At 29.3% G+C, this 21,706-nt stretch overlaps 1 protein-coding gene across 11 annotated transcripts; it reads right to left on the bottom strand.

The window, feature by feature from the left end:
• Window positions 1–4,804: 4,804 nt before the first annotated feature.
• REPTOR (repressed by TOR) lies at window positions 4,805–21,688 on the bottom strand. Of its 11 annotated transcripts, none has more exons than XM_074142517.1 (13): window positions 21,535–21,681; window positions 19,333–19,463; window positions 18,864–19,229; window positions 18,218–18,343; window positions 17,684–17,982; window positions 15,308–15,600; window positions 14,959–15,057; window positions 14,633–14,870; window positions 13,941–14,117; window positions 12,451–12,524; window positions 12,183–12,302; window positions 11,199–11,342; window positions 4,805–10,574 (listed from the first exon to the last, which is right to left on the bottom strand). In XM_074142517.1, the coding sequence occupies exons 3-12, from the start codon at window positions 19,200–19,202 to the stop codon at window positions 11,248–11,250; spliced, it is 1,860 nt and encodes a 619-aa protein (XP_073998618.1). In that variant the 5' UTR covers window positions 19,203–19,229; window positions 19,333–19,463; window positions 21,535–21,681; the 3' UTR covers window positions 4,805–10,574; window positions 11,199–11,247. The 11 variants fall into 11 exon arrangements, with proteins under 11 accessions (XP_073998618.1, XP_073998617.1, XP_073998621.1 ...); XM_074142516.1 differs by having other exon boundaries at window positions 4,805–6,632; XM_074142520.1 differs by adding an exon at window positions 21,095–21,174 and having other exon boundaries at window positions 4,805–11,342; window positions 21,535–21,671.
• Window positions 21,689–21,706: the final 18 nt, after the last annotated feature.

Genomic DNA, 21,706 nt, shown 5'->3' with positions numbered 1-21,706 from the left:
GTGATATGCAAATTTTACTTTTGTATATTTATTATGTATATATAGATTTTTATATATGAACAATAAAAATACAATTAAACATTCAACTAGTCGCTTGTTTCTTTTAACTTTCTGGAAGAATTTTTGAAATTTAAAATGCAAAATTTAAAACGACAAAAAATGAAAAATAATTAACAAAAACAAAAAATTTAAATCACAATACATGTTTTATTATATGCTATGATGTCAAAAGAGATGGTGTGTAATATTTTTGATTGGGTATTCCAAAATGAAAATATTATTGAGAAAACAAAAAACATAAACAAAGTAAATTAAACAAAAATTTTACACAATATGGCATAATTAGAACATTATTATTACATATTTAATCTAATATTTATAATCTAAAAATTAATATCACAAGCTGAACACATTTTCATTAGATTTAAACTTTTATTCATTTTTATTATTAGAACCAAAAATTAAATAATAATAAAAAAGGTTTAATATTTCTAAAAACTACCTTCTTTTTTCCTCTCAGGTCTTATTCTTGAACATTTTATGATATCTTCTCAAATTAAAATTTTAAAAAATTAAAGATCTATTATCATTTTACACTCTTACCCTTTGAATAAGAGGAGCTATTGTAGATTTTAAATTCCGAGGGAATTTTCCAGAAATACACATTTTGAAGTCCTCTAAGAATGAAAAAATTGTTACCACTTGATTTGTGTGTCAGTATGTAGCGCTTATAAAAACAGAAAATCGCAGAATGATCTTTTAGGTGTCAAATCTTTGCTTCCAACCGCAATGTATATTCCCTTTCTTTTTTTTAAAAGGGTAAGAGAATAAATCATGTATTTTAATATAATTTTACAACAAATTAAAAAATAAAATCATGTAGCTTACGGTTTGAAGTAACGGCATCGGTAAATCAAGCAATCAACATTAACCTGAACTATAACCAATAAAAACTATAAAGTAGTTTTCTAAAATTTCTACTTGTACTTATACTACAACTTTTTTCTTAAATTACAGAAGTTTATTAAAACTTCCAGTAATTCAAAAATATACGTATCCTTTTTTTAAATAAGATAAAAATAAATCTTATGGTCAAAAAAAAAAAAAATCATCGAAAAATTAAAGAAAAAAATTATCTACAAATAAGCTTATTTATTTTTATATTTCTCTAATTATGTAAAAATGGTGTAGATATTATAAATATTTAGTAGCTTAACAAAAAAATAATAAAAACTTTTCTTTTTAAACTTTTTTCATTCCTATTTACAAAATTTACAACCCTTCTCTATAAATTAAAAACAAAAAATTAAACAGGGTTAGGCTTTCTTCTCTTTTTTTATAGATTTATAAATCTGCTTAAAACTTCATATATTTCACAAAAAGTAGATACTTTCACAAACTCAATGACCAGTTTTTTGTTATGTTGAAAAAGACAGAAAGTTACACTTTACTGTAGAAAAATACGAAATTACACCACGCGACAGCTTCTTGTTTTCTTTATAATAATAATAACAATAATGAATGTAAATATGCGATATTTTAATGACAAAAGTTGTTTATAATAAAGTAGTCTACTTAAAAAAAATCAAACTTACCATTTCTAACAAATAGTTAACTTTTACAATCACATTAATATCACAACTATCATTCTGAAATGCTTATAATTAATTTTTTTATTTTACAAAATAATTATGTTAATAATAATTGTAATAAAAAAAAAATCTAAATATTTAAATTACGAAAATATATCAATTTATTTTTAAAAATGAAAAAAAAACAATACTTTCCTTACCTATGAACAGAAAGTAAAAATAATTCAAAATTTGAAAGCAGCCTTTCCTTACAAATATATTGCGTTTCTTGGTACGAAATAAAAGGTACAGTGAGTGGCAACAACAAATTAATATATCCATCAAAAAAAAAAAAAAACCTCAAGCGTTTTATGTGAACAAGACAAAGTTTTAAGGAAAGTAGTCGAAGACAGCCAATGAATCGAGTACGTGTAACATGACTTTTAAATACTGATTATTTCAGTGATACTTTTGAACGAAAAGACCAGAAAACTGATGTTTTTTGGTCTTAAAGAGTCTAAAATGTGGACTTTCAAGGAATAACGACTTCTAGGTGTTCATAAACTACATCAAGGGTTGTGACCCGCCTCAGCCTAACCCACAAGCGTTTATCTTCATTCATGTTAGATTATTTGTTTAAAGTACAGGCCATTACGAAGGGCTAGCTTTCGAAAAGGTGAGACGCCTTCTACAGAAGATCACAAGGTTATTTTGAATGAGAGCATTTTTTAATTTTGAATCAAATTATTTAATTCCCTATCACGCATAGCGTTGCTTTTTAGGTGTTATGGAGTAATTTTTTACGTGTGCGATTCAAGTTAAGATTACCGGCAAGATTAAAAAGAACTTATTCTAAATGAACAATTACAGTTTTGTGCTAACACGCAGTCCCAACTGGCTTGTGATTACCTTAGTGCGTAATCCAATGGTTTAAATTTAAGTTCTGTAGGCGAAAACCCATAAATTTTGAAGATTATTCGTATTAGTAGAGATTATGACTTTAACTGAAAAAGAAAATGTACTTGGTATTTTAACTGAACCTCCATTTTTCATCACCCAAGTAAGTTAAAAGATGAAAAAGTGAAAATAAATTCAAAAATCTGTCTATTTGTTCTTTAAGGAATCTTGATGGAGAACCACACTCATTCCCAAAACGTTTTTAACATATTTCTGTCAGGAAAGTGAAATACATTACTTTGTTTCGCCTGTAAACCAAATGTGTCTTGTTCAATGAATTACTAAGGCTACAGCCGAACCAGAGTAACAAAATCCCGCTACACTACTTTGACATGAAGTATTAAATTCTACAAAATATTCTCTTAGAGAAAATAGAAACAGAATTTTGGATGTAATTGCTGTATAGGAACTGAATTTCAAGCTGACGTCCTCGAAGTCTTTGGTTTACAAATTTCTAGGTAATAAAATTGAAAATATATACATTTAAAATTGAAACTTTGGATTCAGGAAGGCTGTCTTAACTCTTAATTGAACTGAAGCAATAAACAAAAAAACATTTTCCACTTCTTGAATACTCTAATATTGTAATCTATTACAGTTTATCATGTTCCTTATGTAAAACTATCAAAAATTAATAAATGAAATAGATTGTATGAATTAATTAATTTCAGAAAAAAAAATTTTTTAAAATTATTTTTGAGAAGTGCAACGACATCAATAATAATACATCAATATACATTAGTTAGTAAAATATTTAGAATAGATTACATAAAATATATATTACATAAATTATTCATATATCTTGCACAATTATTCATGGTTGTACATATCTTTCTGTGAGAATAATAACATTATAATTAAGAAAGATTAACTATAAAATAAAAAATTAATAAATCATTCATACCCTCAAAAATACACTTTATATTATGTGGTTAAATAGTTTTATACCTTCCAAAAAAAAATTTTTAAAATTTTGATGCACGTGATTACTCGTGGCTTTAAATTTTTCTGAATTTGTTTTAAAGTTGATTCTTGAACAATTAACGATTATTTATTTATGTTTTATTGAAATTACTATTTTAATGTATGTAAAGGCGTCGTCTTTTTTAGAAAGACTATATTCCTCCTCTTGATTTAATTCAAATTTGTTTTCAGAATGTATGAAAAACGAGGCATTTTTGAAAAAAAGAAACAACCCTTAACTTTGAATTGATTTTTAGCACTTCCAATGTGCGAGGAGACTACAGCACACCACAATACAGCACACAATCTCCTGGTCCGAATGGAGAATAGAACAGTGAAATAGGCTGTAGATTTAGAAATTAACCACAGAAGCCAACAACAGTTAGGAATGTCACTACCTTTTTCTATTCCTCTGAAAAGAAAGGTTTATTTGGTGGAAAAATAAAATAAAAACTTGGAAATAAATAAATCAGTTTAATTGTGCATTCAGAGTTGTGGATAATTATAACTCGAAGTATTTGAAATGAATTTTAATCGCAGCAATATCCTTCGTATGTTTCTGAATAAATGAGTAATATCTAAGATATGAAAATCTACTGAGGTGGCTTCTAAAGAGAAAATTTACAGACTCTTTTTGAATTCTTCCAAAACGAAATGGAACTAAATCTCTTTTGATTACCAAACCATTTCTTTCATAAGTCTTGATATCTGTATTAGATAAAAGCGACAGTTATCTGTCTTAAGTTCGATCTGAATATCTGCCGAAGAGCACTTTGATACAATTTAAACTTGAAAATTATATAAATAAAGCGGAAAAAAAATGTGAAGTAATATCTTACATTCCAGAAAAATGAATTTTAAAAAACTTGTAAGAATAACGATTTCACAATTTCAACAGTCTTAAAAAACAATCTGATAGTCCTTGAATAAATATATTACTTCACTCTAAGGAAACATTTCTAAGTTTATAACAAGAAATGTAACATAACTTTATTTTTACAAAAAAAAAAAAAAAAAAATGAGCAATATTCCAAGAAGTAAGTGGGGTTCGCTAATTTCTTTTCATTACTTCACTACAAAGTGCGATTCCCTAATATGTGAAAATATTTTTTAGAATGATGCACTTTAAAAAAACAGTATCATAAAACACAAAAATAGAGGTCTATTACTATGTAACAAATTACTTTTTTTTTAATCTGGAAAACAGATAATATAAGAAATAAATCAAAATGAAATGATAATTGAAGAAATTACAGCTGTTTAAAGTAAGAAAAAGGCCTTATCAAAATCAAAACAAATTCAGTCACAGACTCTTTTTTTTTTCTTGTTAATATAGCTTAATTTAATTTATATTATAATCAAGCATTTTATGTAGCTAGCAAGCTAGGAGATTAACTGGGAGAAAATTCCTTGTTAGGTATAAGAGCCCTTTTAATTACATCAACTAAGGAAGTTGCAAAATTAAATAACTATTAAAATTAAACATGTTTAAATTTTAATAAATACATTTATATAAATATATTTTATGGGAATGAATTGTTACAATAAGGTGACAAAAAATACAAATTTTGCCGATTATAATTTAGAATTTACATAACATATGTCCTATTATAAATTCAAAGCTTTGCTTTTTCACTTTTAGTTTTTCATTTTTAATATAAATATAAGAATTAGCACAATGCTGTTTTGGTTTATATTGGTAACATTAGTTTGGTCCGTCATCTGTAGTAATTATTATTATTATTATTTAATTTTTTTATAACAAATATTTTAATTTTGAAAAAGGTAATCATCTGTATTAATAGTAAATTTTATTTCAAATACAGGATGAGCATAGCGTGTAGGAGATGCTGGCTAATTATGTGTAAAAGACTTAAAAGAAGGAGGATGGAGAATTTTGAAAAATAAAGAATAGTGGAAAAATTATTTAAGTACCTTTTAGAGGCAAAATACCAATAGTTTACCGAAAGTGACAAGTTATGCGAACAAACTTAAGTTTGTAACAAGTTAATAACCTTTCACAAAGATATTTCGACTGCTTTCGGATGATCGCCCACCTTTAATTTGTCTTGATAAGTAATGTAATATCATAAAAGGAGGGTTGAACTTGAACACAAAAGCATTGCCCAAGAAGTGTGTGTATGTTTTCTGTCACTGCTAATCATCCTGTCAGCGATGTATTGTTTAACCAAACAATCCGAAAATTTGCGAATCCCAAAAACCAATCCATGATCTAAAATCTGGGGCAGGCTAAGAAGGACTGTATATCGTTTTTTTTAGACCTAGGCAGACTATGTTTGACTTTCTTCGAGATCTGATTTCTAAATTAAAAGAAAGATGAATCTCCTAAGGAATCTATGCATTGCAAGCTGAGGGAAAGTGAAGAAACGACAGGCTTAGTGAGCTTTAAGAAGCTGTTTTTTAACAGCCAACAACAATAACATCGGTCCGGCAAAGAAAAAGTGATCGAATTAGGTAAGGTGGGTTCATCAACATTGTTCTGGTCTTTGTCTATTTAAGCAATTTTAGACAGAGAAATTAATTATTAAATAATTAGAGACTAAGGGAGGGTAAAAAAGGAGGCATGAAATCCAGGATAATAAAAGAAATCAGACAAGGAGGTACGTAGTAACTTCTTTCACTGCTGAGAAATACACTTGAAATCGTCTATTCATTTAAAAAAAAAAACAAATGGTCAAAACTCTGATGAGTGAGTTGAAGAAAAACGTTTTGACTACACACTTAGTTTGTTCGGACAGGAAAGTATATTCTAAGGGGAACTCTTGTAGGATTTAAAGCTCTACGATATCTTTCGAATTGACAGAATATCAGTATGCAGATGAGGATGGATCTTCACTTTTGGTATTCTTAGTGTGAGGAAGAACCAAATTGGGATCAGGTCCCGCGCTCTTTGGTGTCCCGTTAGTGATAGATACAGAAGATACATTTTTCAAGGGCAAGTATACTCGGCAGTTCGCGAAAGAATCGAAGGAAGATAAATATATTTTTAAATGTACGTGAGTCTATTTTTGCATCTGATTTTAAAACATGAAATGGCAAATGTAAAGTAAAGTGAACCAAATGCTATGTTAATAATTTAAAAAATTACACATTAGCAAATGTGACTACCTCTGTGCCCACCTGTAAATAAAATAATAATAATAATAATAATATAATAATAATTATAATAATGACAATAAAGAATAGAGAAGAAATAAAGAAAAGGATTCATTTGAATATGTGAATTGTACGTCGAACATTAAAATTAAATACATATTTGAAATTTTAAAAATCAAAGAATTATAAAATTAAAATCGAGGTAGTTTTCTTAAGCTTTAAGTGCTTTGCTATTAGGTAGTAGCCATTTTATTAAAATCAACTTTAAATTTAAAGTTATTACAATTTTAATATGTATAAATATTATTTTTCAAATTACATAGTCAACTTCTAATACAAATATCAATTTATTTTTACAAATATATAAGTATATATATTTAAAAATAAATATATATATGTATATATATATTTATATTTTACAAAAAAATAAAATTGTATTACGTGAATAAAAAAAATCTATTCTAATTGAGCATGTTATTAAAGCAACATGAAAACAAAATAAGCATCATGCCAATATAAAATTTGCCTAATGCATAAAATGATTTTGAAATTAAAAAAAGAAAAAGAAAAAGAATAATGGCAAAATTACAATCACAATGGTCACAGCTTGAATGTTTTTAATTTGTATTTTAAATATTTTTATTTTCATTATTATATTTTAGTTTTATAAATACATGATCAAAATATGGAATTGTGAAATTGTGAATATTTTTGTTTTTTTTAAAAAACTTATTTTTTTTTAAATGTGACCTCTGAGTAGAAGTTTATTGTATTATTGTTCACAAAAAATAAAATTAAATAAAAGAAAAATAAAATAATAAAACAAATTATAAAAATAAATAAATAAACCGTTTAGATATTTTTTTTTCGAGAAGGCACTTTCTTAAATAAATAAAAAACAACACAAATTGTGTTGTTTTTCTGAAATTTTGTTTTTTTTTTTTTTAAAAAATGAAACATAAAAACCGGCAAAATTTTTGGTTTAAATGCTAACTCTATTTTAATAATAATGTCGGTGAAACAGAATAAATTAGGAAATTGAAATGAAATTATAATTTTTTGTTAGTTTTATCTTTATATGTTACTTTCAATAAGCGGACGGCTAATACCCACAGCCTTCTACATGAAAAAAAAAAACTTTTCGAGGCCACATGAAAAAAAATTATAAGATTTGCGAAATCTGAAATTAATCTAACAATAAAAATTGATTAATTACTATTTTTGAAGTGCAAATAAGCTGGATTTTATATTTAAAACAACAAAAGGTTCTTTAATCGTTTACTTGGGTTTGGCTAATAAGTATTTGAATATATCTTTTATTTTAGCAGATGAAAACCAATTTTACAAACTGGGAAAGATAACAAAATATTATGTTCCCACATAAGTTTAGATTCCTCAACGAAAGCAAAATGCCCTCTCTTATAAAAAATTATGAAAACTGATCGCATGACTGTCTTTTTAATCTATGTTAAGAATCTTTCATTTTGTTGGTTTGTTTTTTTTCTTACTACAATCTTTAGGGGGAACTTATAGTTCACAGTTTGAACACCATTACTGAAACTCTTAGAATATCAAGACTCTTGAAACGGTACTTGAAAATACATATGCGCGAAGATAGTTTTGGCCACTTGTCTAAAATAAGCAGCAGCTAAGTATCATTTAAATGCATAGCAAAAGATAAAAAATAAATGATGGGACCGAAAGAAAAACCTAGGAGAAATGGAAAAAGTCTGTGCGGTACAATTAGGGGAGAATATAGAAGGTTTGGAAAAGAAAGAAGTTGTTAAGGGAGTCGAGATGCAGTTTCTATATGAGAGCCATATTTTAGAAGGCCGACAAAGAGACAGACATAAAACAATAAGAAAAATCCTCTACTTTTATGAAAGAAAGGATGAAGGAATCAACATTTAAGTTCAGATCAAATTCTTACAAAAATTATAAATGTAATAGTAGCAAAAGTACGTTTCTATGAGTTGTTAACTCATGGCGACATGATGATGTTTTGAGCCCAAGCTGTCTACTCTCTAAACGACAGCAAAAAAAAAATGCACTCAGCCAGTGCTTAATAGAATCACCTAAAGTATTTAAACACCTACACAAGGAGTTGGAAAAAACCAATATTTCCGTCAGATTGGAAAGTGGAAATGGTAACATCCAACAGATTGACGTCTGATCTTTGGAAAGGCAAAAAATGTATAAAGGAGTGGTAAGAGAATAGGTTTTTATTCACGTTAATTTTAAAAGGAACTTTTATATGTCCATAAGCAGATAATTGTAATAGTCATTAACATAAGCCCTGAAAGAAGATGACTTAGTTTCTAGGTGGAAAGCTCGGAAAAAAATAAAAATTTGAAATGATGAAAAAATGAATCAGCCACCAAAAACAATGAACAATACTTTAAAGACCAAGTTCAAGAAAAGGGAATAGAAATAATTATTTAATACGAATCAATCTGAACTTACAAATCCAATGTATGTTTTATTTTAAGTTTTCTGATAATTGGTAGAAATTTATTAAGTAACTTCTGTTTTATTTAAAAAAAAAAAAAATTAATTTCACCAAACCCTTTTGTAAACGTACCTCTTGTTTTTTTTTTTTTTTTTAATATATATATATACATATTTATACATTTTATATTCTATTATTTGTTCATGCTAAGTTTAGGGAAATTTCAATAGTTTATAACAATCATGAGAAATCCTCCTAGTAAGAAGAGAGCGTAAAAAAGAAGCATGCCGGATTTAATCATATTCACAATAAATAGAATAATTTAACAATTAAACATTCAATAACTAAATGTTTTAAAGAATCATTTATTACAAAAACAAAAAAAGAAGCTTACTAATCAGTCTCATCAAATAACTTAGCTAACTTTTACGGAGAGAATAAATTTGTAAATAAATAACAACTGAAATTTGAGGAATCGATTATAAGAAATTAAATTTCAACAAAATCAAAGTTAAAGTATACAAGATTATTCAAAAAAGGTCCGTGAACTAATTTGTAAACATTGCAACAAACTGTGAAATTTGTGTCAGCCTATGGGTCACAACCACCTGCAGTACCGCAAAAAAGAAAAATGTCTTACAGCAGTAGCAAACAAGACATCGGAGTAAACGTGTGCGATCATTTTGGGTTATGGAATTCACAAAAACCAGCACTTCCTGACAGTGCAGTGTGAGGATTTAATCTGGAATAGGTATACTTCAATTTTGAAATGCGAAAAAGTGACAACAATCTGGAATGAACAGCTTGTCGAACAAGCGACATTTTGAAAATGTTTGTGTAGGACTGTAATATAATTCAACAAAACGGCCAACAGGCTCACTACAGAGGTATGCGAGTGTGGCTCAATCGACTTCTGCCGCAGTGATGGATAACAGAGAATAAGAAGACGTTGCTGTGACTACAGGAGACCATAAGTTGCGTGTGAGTGGAAATAGATTATCTATCATTTATCTAAAAGAGAGGCATTAAGAATATGAGGAATACCAAAAAATAAAAAATAAAAATAGTAATTTAAAACTTTTTTTTTAAGTATAATAAAACTTGATGACTGTTGTGCCGTTTACTTAGTGTGAATCCTCCAAATTGAGAGTTCTGTTATCGACCTAATAACTTCATGAATTATTATTGAAATATCAAACAATTATAATGGAGCAATTCCACAATCAAAACACTAAACAACACAAAGCCAAAACTTTTCATTTTCTATTTTAATCTCATTCACACAAAAATAATTTATTCAAATATACTTTGCTTTTTTTATTTATCTTTGAAAATTTAAATAACTTATTTCAATTGTACAGTTTCTTTGCCCAGGTCCTCAATAAGATAATAAATTTGTTAAAAGTTGCTTAAGAAGAATTTTATTTATGACTGCTCCTCAATACTTCAAATTTTATAACTTTATAGTTCTCCAAATTTTTCACGGATTTTTGAATGATCTAGTAGTATCAGGTTTGCTATTATAAAACAGATATTTTACAAAACTTAAAAATATAAGACCGGCATGCTTTGTATTACTGACTATTCAAAGTAATATTTCTTCAAAAAGTGGAAATATTTATTTTTACCAAATTCGGGCTAATTGGACAAACTGGCGAAGAGACCGATTAAACAAATAATAACAACAAAAAGAAGAAAGTACTTAGAGTAATATTTAAATATAAAATAATTCAATCAAAGCCTTCGATATTTTGTGTCATTTAAACTAGATTAAAATAAATGACTAACAAATGACTATAGTCTTTTAAGACACACTTTTTAAATTCCATGTATATATATAGTATAGTATGTACGACCAGTATTAAAATATGTATACTACAAACTAAAACAACTGGTGCAACTTAAAAAAGTATTACAAACAAAATAATAATAATAGGAAAATAAAAATAATGGATAATAACCAATCACCAGGACCCAATTTTCTACTTATTATTATTATTTTTTTTTTGAAAAAAAAAATCCTATATATATGTATACATACATTTGTATGTATGTAAGAGATGAGACTGTCCAGTTGTGTGGTGCACTTACCTTCAAGGTATTATGAAAATAAACAAAAAAAAAACTTTAAATTTACATACGGTAAGCATGTGAAGCAGGCCGTCCTCTTCGACCTGACTTTTCCTTATCTCATAAGTCATCCAGTCCACCGTTAGGCACACCTTGCTTCACCTTTTCCAGTATCTTATTCACAAATTCGGTTGAAGTACCGGCGATCTTTATTTCTGTTTAAATAAAAAAAGTATATATTAAGCAGAGATTAAGCAAAATAGTGGGATTTAATAGTTTATTAATTGTAGAAAACAGTTCATAATACTGGTTCTTATTCGGTGGTCTTGTGGAGCCTAATTTGCACAGTACAAATAGAGAAAGTGCAAACGAAGGTTATCAACTACAATTTTATTTCCGCTGCTAAAGAAGGTATTAAAGAAGTATTTATTTATTTATTGTATTAGACATTAAGTCGTTACAATGGAATTATGTTTACAAACAAAAAAGTAATAAGTAAAAAGTATTAAAGAAGTAAAACAATAGTATTATTGATTGTGTGAATGGTAAATGAGGGTGCTCTAGTGCAACGATTTATTCCTTAAGGAGCGAAGCGAATCTCCGCGTTGCAAAAGGAAGAAATCATTAATACATATGATTATTACTACTTTTTTTTTTTTTTAATTTAGGGCGAGTCAAAATCTGAGATTATTGGCGTCAGGAGTTTTTTCAGTATACTAACGGCTTCCAGACAGTGACTCTCGTGACAAAAACACAGCCCATCACCGGAAATGAGCTGTAAGAAGCTCATAGGAAGAAAATATCTAAAGGCCCGCATCTGGATTTGAGCTCGGGATTCCCGCGTGAAAACCTAATATACTAACCACATAGCTAATCCCTTCCCTCAAAGCTAGTTATTCCAGTCCTAATTGTTATATTTGTATTTAGGGAGAAAACATTGCAATAAGTAAATATCATTAAGTGCGAAGTCCATCAGTCTGTACAATATGTTGTCCAGTGTAGAAGATGCTGATTATTATCAGGAGCAGCAGAAAAACAATAATAATGATACTCACTTGTTGCAGATTTAGTAATTTTCTCCACCATTTTATTTATCTCCGCTGCGTCTGGAGGTTTTTCTGAGACCCTTGATATCAACAATTGTTTTATTTGAGCTATACCGTTCATTAGCCTCTCTGTAAGGAAAAGGGGGGAAAAATGACGCAAAAGTGGAATGAAAATACTAAATATCTCTTAATAAATGAATAGTTCTCAGATTGTTAAAAATGCAAAGGTTAAACATTGCAAACATAAAAAATAATCACAAATATACGTTACACGTACTGTGTTCACATTCTAGGCCATGTAACTTTATCTTATTGGCTTCATGTTGCGCCTTTTTCTTCAAGCGACAAGCTCTAAAAAAAATCAATTATATTAATATCTTCTGTACTTAAAACTACTTCATTGGGAGGTATAGAAAAGGAATGTATTATAAACACTAAAAAAATATCTCACTATTTCCATCTCTTCTTAGATCAGAAATGAAATAATTACAAAAGGGAAAAACGGGAAAAATTCGTTTTCCCTTTTATCTATCACAACGGAAGTAACATTTCTAAATGAAAACAATCCACTAATGGAATAAAATTGACTTTTGAAGTTCTGGAGGAGAGCTGACCTTAGGTGTGCCCATGAACTGCTACATCAGAATACTATAACAGTTGCGAAATGTATTAAAATAACAAGTATTAAAGAATCTACAGTCGCAAACAAAAATCCACATGTTTTAAAAACAGCATCAAACTGGTAAAAGCAACGCAACTCCACCCACAATTAACAAAAGGCCGTATTTTTATTATTTTCTTGGTCAATTTAATATAATTTTTATTTTATGAGGCGCCAACATCTCAGATCATTGGTGTTCGGAACGATCAGTCAGAATTCTCGTTTTTGACAACACTGTCCATCTACGGAAAATGATCTAGAAAAAGAAAAAATCTATGGACAGCCTGGACTGAGGCCTGGATCTCGCATAGGGGTCGTAATTACTCATCACTGTGCTATCTCTCTTTTCCCTAATTCTTTTTATTGTTTACCAACTTATTGTTATTTCAAGATTTTTTTTTAGAAATCTCAATCCCCTCTTACTTCAAGACTTAACTAATAACTAATACTAAACAGCTTCAAAGCCGAATTGAATCCAGAAAATCGGTTAATTTTCGTGTTCTATATATACTATACGTATATATAAATCGGTACGAACTCAGCATTTAAAATTGGTGGGTATTTAGAAAGTTTATGTTTCCACTCGAGCTGCTAAAATGTAATTCGAAACATTAATTGAATAATGAACTTAAAAAGTCAAGTTTCGACTGTCTGGGTTACCTCTGTTCTACTTAGATTACTTCAGCTACAGAAGTCCTAGAACCAGCATCAGAAAACTTTCAAGGTAAATTGGGTGCATGCCGCCACAATCCGCCACCTGCAGGCCACCGATAAGGTGTCCAGAATCTTCCGAAGAATCTTATCAACTAATGCCATGATGATGTGCATAGCGCCTCTATAAAACCGTTATTCAAAATCCGCGAGATTTTCGTTCTGGCTAGTTAATTCATAATTCAGATGAAAGATTAATTTAAAAATTCTTAAAAGTCCTAAACATAGATTTTAAAATACTATACAAAAAACTATTACAAAATAATTGGTAATATTTGTATACAATTTTAACCTATATAATACTGAGGGAGGAATTTCGCTCAAGAAACAAAAATATGGGGAAAAATAAATTCCAAATAGCATCAAATTGCCGTTACTAAAATTTAATTAAATACCTTGAAGCTAGTTTATTCTTCTCTTTTCTAGTTTTAGGTCTAACATTGAATGGTAGTTCGCTGACTGGGGTCATATCATTAATAATCCTATTTAATTTATCCAATTCTCTACCAATGGCTTGTAATTTCTTGGGATTTGGTGTTAAGTCATTACCGTCACCCTTTCTTGCTTTCCCGCTGAAAATCAACAAAGTTGAAGTTATTTATACATTTGTAATTAACTAAACTTTGTCAATTACATTATCAGTGAATAATGGATACTTTTTTTTTTTTTACAATTGGTTGCATAGATGAAATTCTGATATAATTAATACAATTTAAAGATAACAATTATTAATTATACACAGATGTACGTCACACATCCTATATTTTACTTTCTTCATTTATTTATTTGTATATTTTAGTGTTTTCTCCTTCATTTCATGTTTTATATATTTGGATAATTACATTTTGCTTACTTGATTATCATTTGTATAAATATTGTACCAAAAATTTAATATTTTTTAAGGTTTTTTTTGTGTTACTTTTCAAAATATCAAAATATATACATAAAGTCGCGAAAGTTTAATGTTCAAACATGTTTAGACCTAGAAAAAAAAAATCTTCGAAATATTGGCTTTGTATAGCATTTTTATTTCCTCTTTCCCTTATCAAAAATAATGTAATACTGTAAACAAAATTAGATTCTCTACCTGTGTTTGATACCCTGTACTGAACATTGTGGACTGAAGACTGGATCAGTAATTTCATTAAGATGATGGGGATCTTCTTGTTTAGTTTTCAAAACAAGTCGCTGTCCCTTAGGACCCTTGGCTTGGACATTATATTGCCAAAAATATCTCTCTTTTTTGGAGGAACTGCCACCACTACCTTTACTACCTCCAGTACCGCTTCCACTTACATTTGCTCCTTCACCATCGCTATTAGACTCTGTAATGAAATATGCAACTAAATTAATTAACGTCTTATCTAAATTAAAACTAAGAAAAAAAAATCAGTGATAAAATTAAAGCAATACCCGCATCCGATGAAAACTCTTCGTCATGATCGCTTTCATCATCCGAATCGAAACATTCATCAAGTGACAAATCATGACATTCAGGACTAAGTACACCTCCTGGAAGCGACAGTTTTGGATTATAAAAAGCAAAAAAAGAGTTATACAAGAATTATAATTTTAGAACAAGAAATCTTATCTAAACTCTCCAGATATGTTTTTTGGAGGTTTCCTTTCCAAAGATAATTGAAACTTAAATAAATAAAATTAAGATACCTTTTTTATTTACCCCACAATAGTAAGAGTATTGTATTTGGGTATAGTTAATTTAAAGCTAATTCTAATACTAAGGAAATTGAAAAAATATAACCTGTAGATATTGAAGAGGTGGATGTCGCTTCAGCCATTGAACCAGTCGACAATAAATGTTGCCTAGGTTCACGCCTAGCCCACAATTGTTCCAAGCCTAGATGGGTAGGAGCTGATGAAGAGAGTCGAGAAGAATGAGTATGTTGTCTTTTACTGCCAGTACTTAGCACCACTCCGGCAGTAGAACTACCACCACTGGTGCTGCAGGTTCCTCCACTGAGACCAGTACCGCTGCTGCTCATGTTATAACGCCCAGGCACTGACTGTCCAAGAACACTAGACCCAAATTTCCATCTAAAGTTTTTACATTTTTTCAAAAAACGTTAAAATGATTTTATTTTTATTTTTTTCTAAAAATAGGAAAGAAAGTCGCTCAGAGTATTGGATTAAAATTGACTTTACTTTTAAATTCACTTATTTAAAGTCTAAAAAGGAGACAGATTATTATCTATTTTATTTATTAGGAAAATAAACTTATTTTCAAAACATATAACATAATAGACACATTTTTTTTTATATGCGGGATAATACAGGTTTAATTCATATGCATGGTTTTAATATAACTGTTACGATTAAGTGATGCTCTTTATTTTATAATAAAAAATGAAAAAGACTCAGATATCCTTTTATTTTAAATAAATGTCCTTGATCTGTGATTTACGCTGTAGATTATTGATGTGGATAAAAGTGACAGAACTTTTCAACACTGTAAATACATGGAAAACAAACCATATTTTTTAACATTCATCATGGGATGTACTGAATTACGTAAATTTATCTTTAATGAATTATTACAAGATGATCATAATAATTTTTGTTTAAGAAAAATTTTTTTTTTTTTTTTTACATGGCACTACAGCCCTTGAAGGGCCTTGACATCCTTAGTAATTTGCCTCCAGCTCTCTCTATCTGTGGCCTTTCTTCTCCAATTCCTCACACCAAGCCTTCTGAGGTCTCCTTCCACAACCTCCAACCATCTCTTTCTAGGTCTTCCCACTTTCCTCCTTCCTTCTGGCCAATTCCGGAAAATCTTTTTCAGTGCTCGATCCTCGTCCATTCTTTCCAAATGTCCCAGCCATGCCAATCTTTTGCTCCTTACCTCGGCAACCAAATCCGGCGATGCAAACAATTCTTTCAGCTCCGTGTTACTTTTTATCTTCCACGAGCCATTTATAAGATTTGGCCCGTAAATCTTACGTAACACACGCCTTTCCCACACAAGAAGTTGATTGCTCTCACTCTCATTCAGTATCCAAGTTTCCGAAGCATACAGAACTATCGGTCGGATAACTGTCTTGTAGACGTTTATTTTATGTTTTCGAGAGACATTTCTGGATTTAAGGATCTTGTTTAGAGCAAACGTGCACCTACTTCCGGCCGCCAACCTCTCTTTAATTTCTTTTCTGACGTCCATTTCTCTAGTGAAGATGGCACCCAAGTATTTAAAAGCTTGTACATTTTCAAACGCTCTTCCGCTTAACATCACAGAAGGAGCGTTGCAGATTCGGTTATCGTTCCTAGAGCATAGCATATACTTGGTCTTGTCAGTATTAATGGACAGACCCACAGCCTTGGCACTGTTTTCCAATTGATCATAGCACTCTTCCAGAGCCCTTAAGGTTCTTCCTAAAAGTACTATGTCATCTGCGTAAGCCAGGTACTGCCTTGACCTATTAAATATCGTAAGAAAAATGTTATATTACCGAATATAAAGCACAATACTCTGAAAAATCTTTTTGTTCTTGGTAAAAAGTGTCTAAAGAACTATTATAACATTAGGAAGAAAACTTTCAATTGCTAATCGTAAAAGTGGCTTAAGAATTGTTAAAATTAATAATTGATTGAAATCCTCAGGCCGAAGGGTGGAGTTTAGACGGGTGCTAGCCCCAAACTGTAAGAGGTAACTTTAAAACAAACAAAATTATTATGATTTCTGTAACCAGATTGTAAAATAAAGGATTCACAATAATCTTTATGTGTTTGTAAAGAGAGCACAAACTGCTTTATTAATTAGCGCCCTTTGAGATGAGATTGGACGTAATAGCGCCTGTGATATGGTTTCCACACCATCCATACTGTTTTTATCAACATCCAATATTATCTACATTGATCCAGTCAACGAGATGTGAGTGAGAATTTATTGCTAATGCAATCCCTTTATTTATTACTCATTTTGGTATTTACAAAGATTTAAAAAAAAAAAAAATACAAAAACACATTCACATGATTGCTTTTGAATTGGTAACTAATATTTTTTACATTTCCTTGCGCCCTACAGGAAAAGATTGCTTCAATCTAAGTATTTGAGAAAATTTTCCTCTGCGAATAAACGACAATTTAATTTTTAGATTATAAAATATTATAAAGTAATTCTTACAGTTGTGGCGAAGGAGAAAGAGAATTCTTGAGTAGAAGATCGTGAAGTGTTGTATGCCTCTGGCTGGGACTAATTCCTCCAACAAATGGAGGTGGTGTCAAAGGTTGTAAAGGTATTGAAGAAGTGGAGGAATGATGACTGGAAGGTGACCTTGGTCCTTCACTTGTCTTACTAAGCGTTTCTCTGTAAAAATCGGCAGGAAATGGTATAGCAGATACCGTTTCACTCTGAATAAGTGGAGGTGTTGCCTGATTACCACTTTGGGCTAATGGACTCATAGCTCGGGGATATGAAGGTACCTAAAAAATAAACGATACTTTTATGTTCTAAAACAAACCAAACACTTCTACAAATTAAACAAAATAATAATAATAATTATATAACAAACATTTTTCTATCAAAAAGAAATAAGGTAAAATACTTTTAAGCTGCTGTATGTGAAATCAATGTCACTTTCATAATTACATCCATGATGATAATAAAATAAGTGGCTTTAATAGAGGATACCAAAAAGTTGAACATCATATTACTCACTTGAATATAACAAGTATGCTCCTCTGGTAGCAAAAGATCGTCAAAACTTAAATCATCTAAAAGGGTTTCATCGTTAGCGTTTAATTCGGCCAGAGTAGGTCCTTGTATTAGATCAGCCTTGTCTACCTGTATAAAAAAACTATTTCACTTTTTTTTTTAATGAAAACACAAATTTGTATTAACTGCCAAACTATAGTTGATTTTCTATTTCTATAAAGAAAATATTTCACTCTCTTTGAAATCTGGTAAACCTTGAAGTAATAAAAGATGAAAAATTTATCGCTCTAAAAACTTTAAAAAAAAGAAAAGCGGAAAAAATATTGCAAGTTAATAAAGCTGGTAGATTAATAAATTCAACAGTACCAAAAGAATTACCTGTTTCTTTCTAAAAAGAGTCAAAATTACTTTTGCATATCACGGAATCCAAATGTTCGACACAAGGATAATGATTAGAAAATTTTATATGAAAAAAAAATCCAGTAATATCAATATTCATATATTAAAATATATAAAAAAAATATTCCTTCAATTTTAAAAGAAAGGTTTATAACAAACAGAAGCTATAAGTATACCAAGTTTAAAACAAACCATAGTAATAACTCATGAAAAAAAATATTGTAACGTTGATTTTGTTTAAGTTCCGTACCTGAAATATATCATCATCCTCCATTTTGACTTCTGATCTTGGACTCCATACTGAAGCACCCGAATACAAGCTACTTGAACCAGTTAGATTATGATCCTGAAATGACGAAGAACAAGGGCTGACTTCGTTCAGTTCGAAAGCAGCATCTCGAAGATCTGTGAAATCTGTAGCCCTCCTAGAAGGTATCGGTACACTTGCACTTTGATTCGGCATCAGGCTATCCACAGACATCGGCTCAGATTTAATTGTTAAGCCGTCGAAAATTAGATCGCCAGAATACATCGGTTCGCTCATTTTCTTTTTCTTTTTAAATAATTTATTTTTTGTGTAATGAGACATAACTAAGACGTCTAACAACGCTTCTCCCTAAATTAAGAAATGCAGATCAATAATAATAATATATGTATAATATTGTTCGTAAATTGTATGTTTATTAATTAAAAAAAAAGCAAGCTGAAAAAATATTTACCTGACTTCATTTCTGAAATTCCAAAAATCATAATTATTGACTTTTGTAAGCAAAAACAGAGAAAATTAGAGGATATATGTTTTTCTTGAATCTCAGAGTAAACATCATTCCTCCACTAAAAGAACTATCTTCTGAAACACAACAGTTTAATGTGAAAAAATGAGTGATGTCAGTTCTTTTTGAACATTTAAAATAAACCTTTAATTGGCTGAACCAAACATTACCAACCCACTTAACCGCTAATTCAACAATTATTCATTGATATTAAGAAGTTCATTGGTAAAAAACAACAATCAATTAAAAACTATCACTACTGTAAGCTAAAAATTAATATCTGCAAAATATTGATTTGGAAATTATCAATCTTTTTTAAAGAAAAAAATTTTTGACACTGGGTATTTTACATTGAAAATAGTCTTGACGAATAGCTACAATGCTATTCTACTGGGGAACCATTCTGTAAGCATAAAAAAACTTCATAAAATAAATCTTCTCACTTAAGAATAAAAGACTAAATTTCGTTGTACAATAAAGGAAGTGATAATATCTAGCTCCAAGTAGCACAAAATAAAACAAAAATGAACTGATTGCATCTTGAGTGAAACTTAAAAAAAATTATTTTTACTTGATTTTAGATGAATTAGGTAAATATTTTAAAGAAATTATACATATTTACAGCTAACAAAGGCATTCATTATATTGTAGAAGAAGAATTTTAAAAGTAACAAATATTAAATTATTTTGCCTTCTACACAGTTTTTATTTTATTTTTTAAATTCAAAAAGGTAAGATTTCAGAATTTCGCGTTAACTATTTTTTGCATTACAGCTTATCAAAATTCATTGCTTCATTTTGTTGGAGACAATTAAGTGTTAGAAGAGAAGTTATGAATCCAGAACGTTTTGAAAACAGTAGGAAGTTCATGTTCTGAAAATATATTTTACATTCTTCAATTTCAATCAACATCCCTATCAGGTAAACATGTTTTTAACAAATACACTGTGCAATATCATTTAAAATGAAAGGTTAATACAAAATGGTTGAAGGCAAACAATGAATTTGCTATTTTACTCAAATTTACTATTAAAAATACTTTTTCGTGAAAATCCAGAAGGGACAAAAGAAAAAAAAATCAAAAAAGGAACCAACACATTGCAGATTGGAAGAAAATTGGTTAATGCTCTAGTAAAAACAAAACAAAAAACAAACAAAAGCAAATCTTGGCTATACATACTAAAAATTGAGTAGCACTTCGAGTAAACAAAACAAAGATAATTTCACAGCTGTATATTTTTCTCTCTGATAAAAATAGACCAAGTTTTCCAAACAAAACCTGAATATGGGTCAAACTTAAAACTTAACTGATACTCTCACAATATTTATGTATGAAAAGACAAAATTTTAGAAAAAGAACTCGTTGACAAGTGTAATGTAACAATAACATTTAACTGTGCAATTTCACCGATCACAAAAATAACATGTAAGTCCTTGAACCTCTCTAGTAAACAAGTGTGACCTTGAAAGGAAACTAAACACCTTGAAAACATTTGTTAATTATTTTTTATTTTGCTTAAATTTGCGAATTAAAGTACAACATTTTCAATAGTTATAACAAAATTTCGAAAAAGGCACACATAAGTGTATACGAAATTAACATGTCACGTTTAAATAATGTTGCACAACTACTGTAAACATACAGGAAAAAAAGATTTCATAGAATTATAACCTACGTTTTCTCTAAAAATATGAAATTAGTACTTACCAAAAAATAACAAATATTTGAGCTGTTTTAAAATTTCCCAGTAAGTATGTCATTTTTTAATGACATAATCAGGCACAATCCTTCAAGATACAATACTAAATTTAAAATGTTTACTACAATGAAGTTATACACGGAAAAATATTGTAATTGTTAGAAATCACCACGTGACTTTGCAAGTCTATATACTATAGAATCGATATATACAAACGTCAAAACAAACCACAAACGAATACTAAGCACACATGCAATGTACTAGTAAGTGACAGGTTATCTCGAATCTGATTTTTCAATTGCTAAAATGATCTGGATAATCTGTTCCTTGAAGAACACTCATAAATCACTTTCAATTCTAATTTTCCAATTTCTCGCAACACATACTCAAAAAAAAAAATCCTTAGAAAATATTATGTAACTCATATCAATGAAAATTTGACACTAACCCAAGATTGAAGGAATCGAATGTTACACAAATTACTGTATCTACAATGAACGCTTACTGCACCAAAGCTTAACATATGATAACAAAATAGGTAAAACTTCTGCTATAATAAGGAAGTTGTTTGCCATGCAAGAATAGTGAAAACAAATGACGTCACAGCTTCTAATTGATAA

This window comes from Rhodnius prolixus, unplaced genomic scaffold, assembly GCF_049639745.1.
Source record: "Rhodnius prolixus isolate KJV_2025 unplaced genomic scaffold, Rpr scaffold_6, whole genome shotgun sequence".
Taxonomy (NCBI): domain Eukaryota; kingdom Metazoa; phylum Arthropoda; class Insecta; order Hemiptera; family Reduviidae; genus Rhodnius; species Rhodnius prolixus.
Note: the sequence above shows the minus strand (reverse complement) of the source record. Positions and strands in the feature narration are given on the sequence as shown.

Coding starts and splice junctions, on each gene's coding strand:
- REPTOR (XM_074142515.1), bottom strand. CDS start 19,202: ATGTCTCATTACACAAAAAATAAATTATTTAAAAAGAAAAAGAAAATG. Junction 17,983..18,217: donor AGCATACTTGTTATATTCAA/GTGAGTAATATG, acceptor TTTATTTTTTAG/GTACCTTCATATCCCCGAGC. Junction 15,601..17,683: donor CTTTCTCCTTCGCCACAACT/GTAAGAATTACT, acceptor TAAAAACTTTAG/ATGGAAATTTGGGTCTAGTG.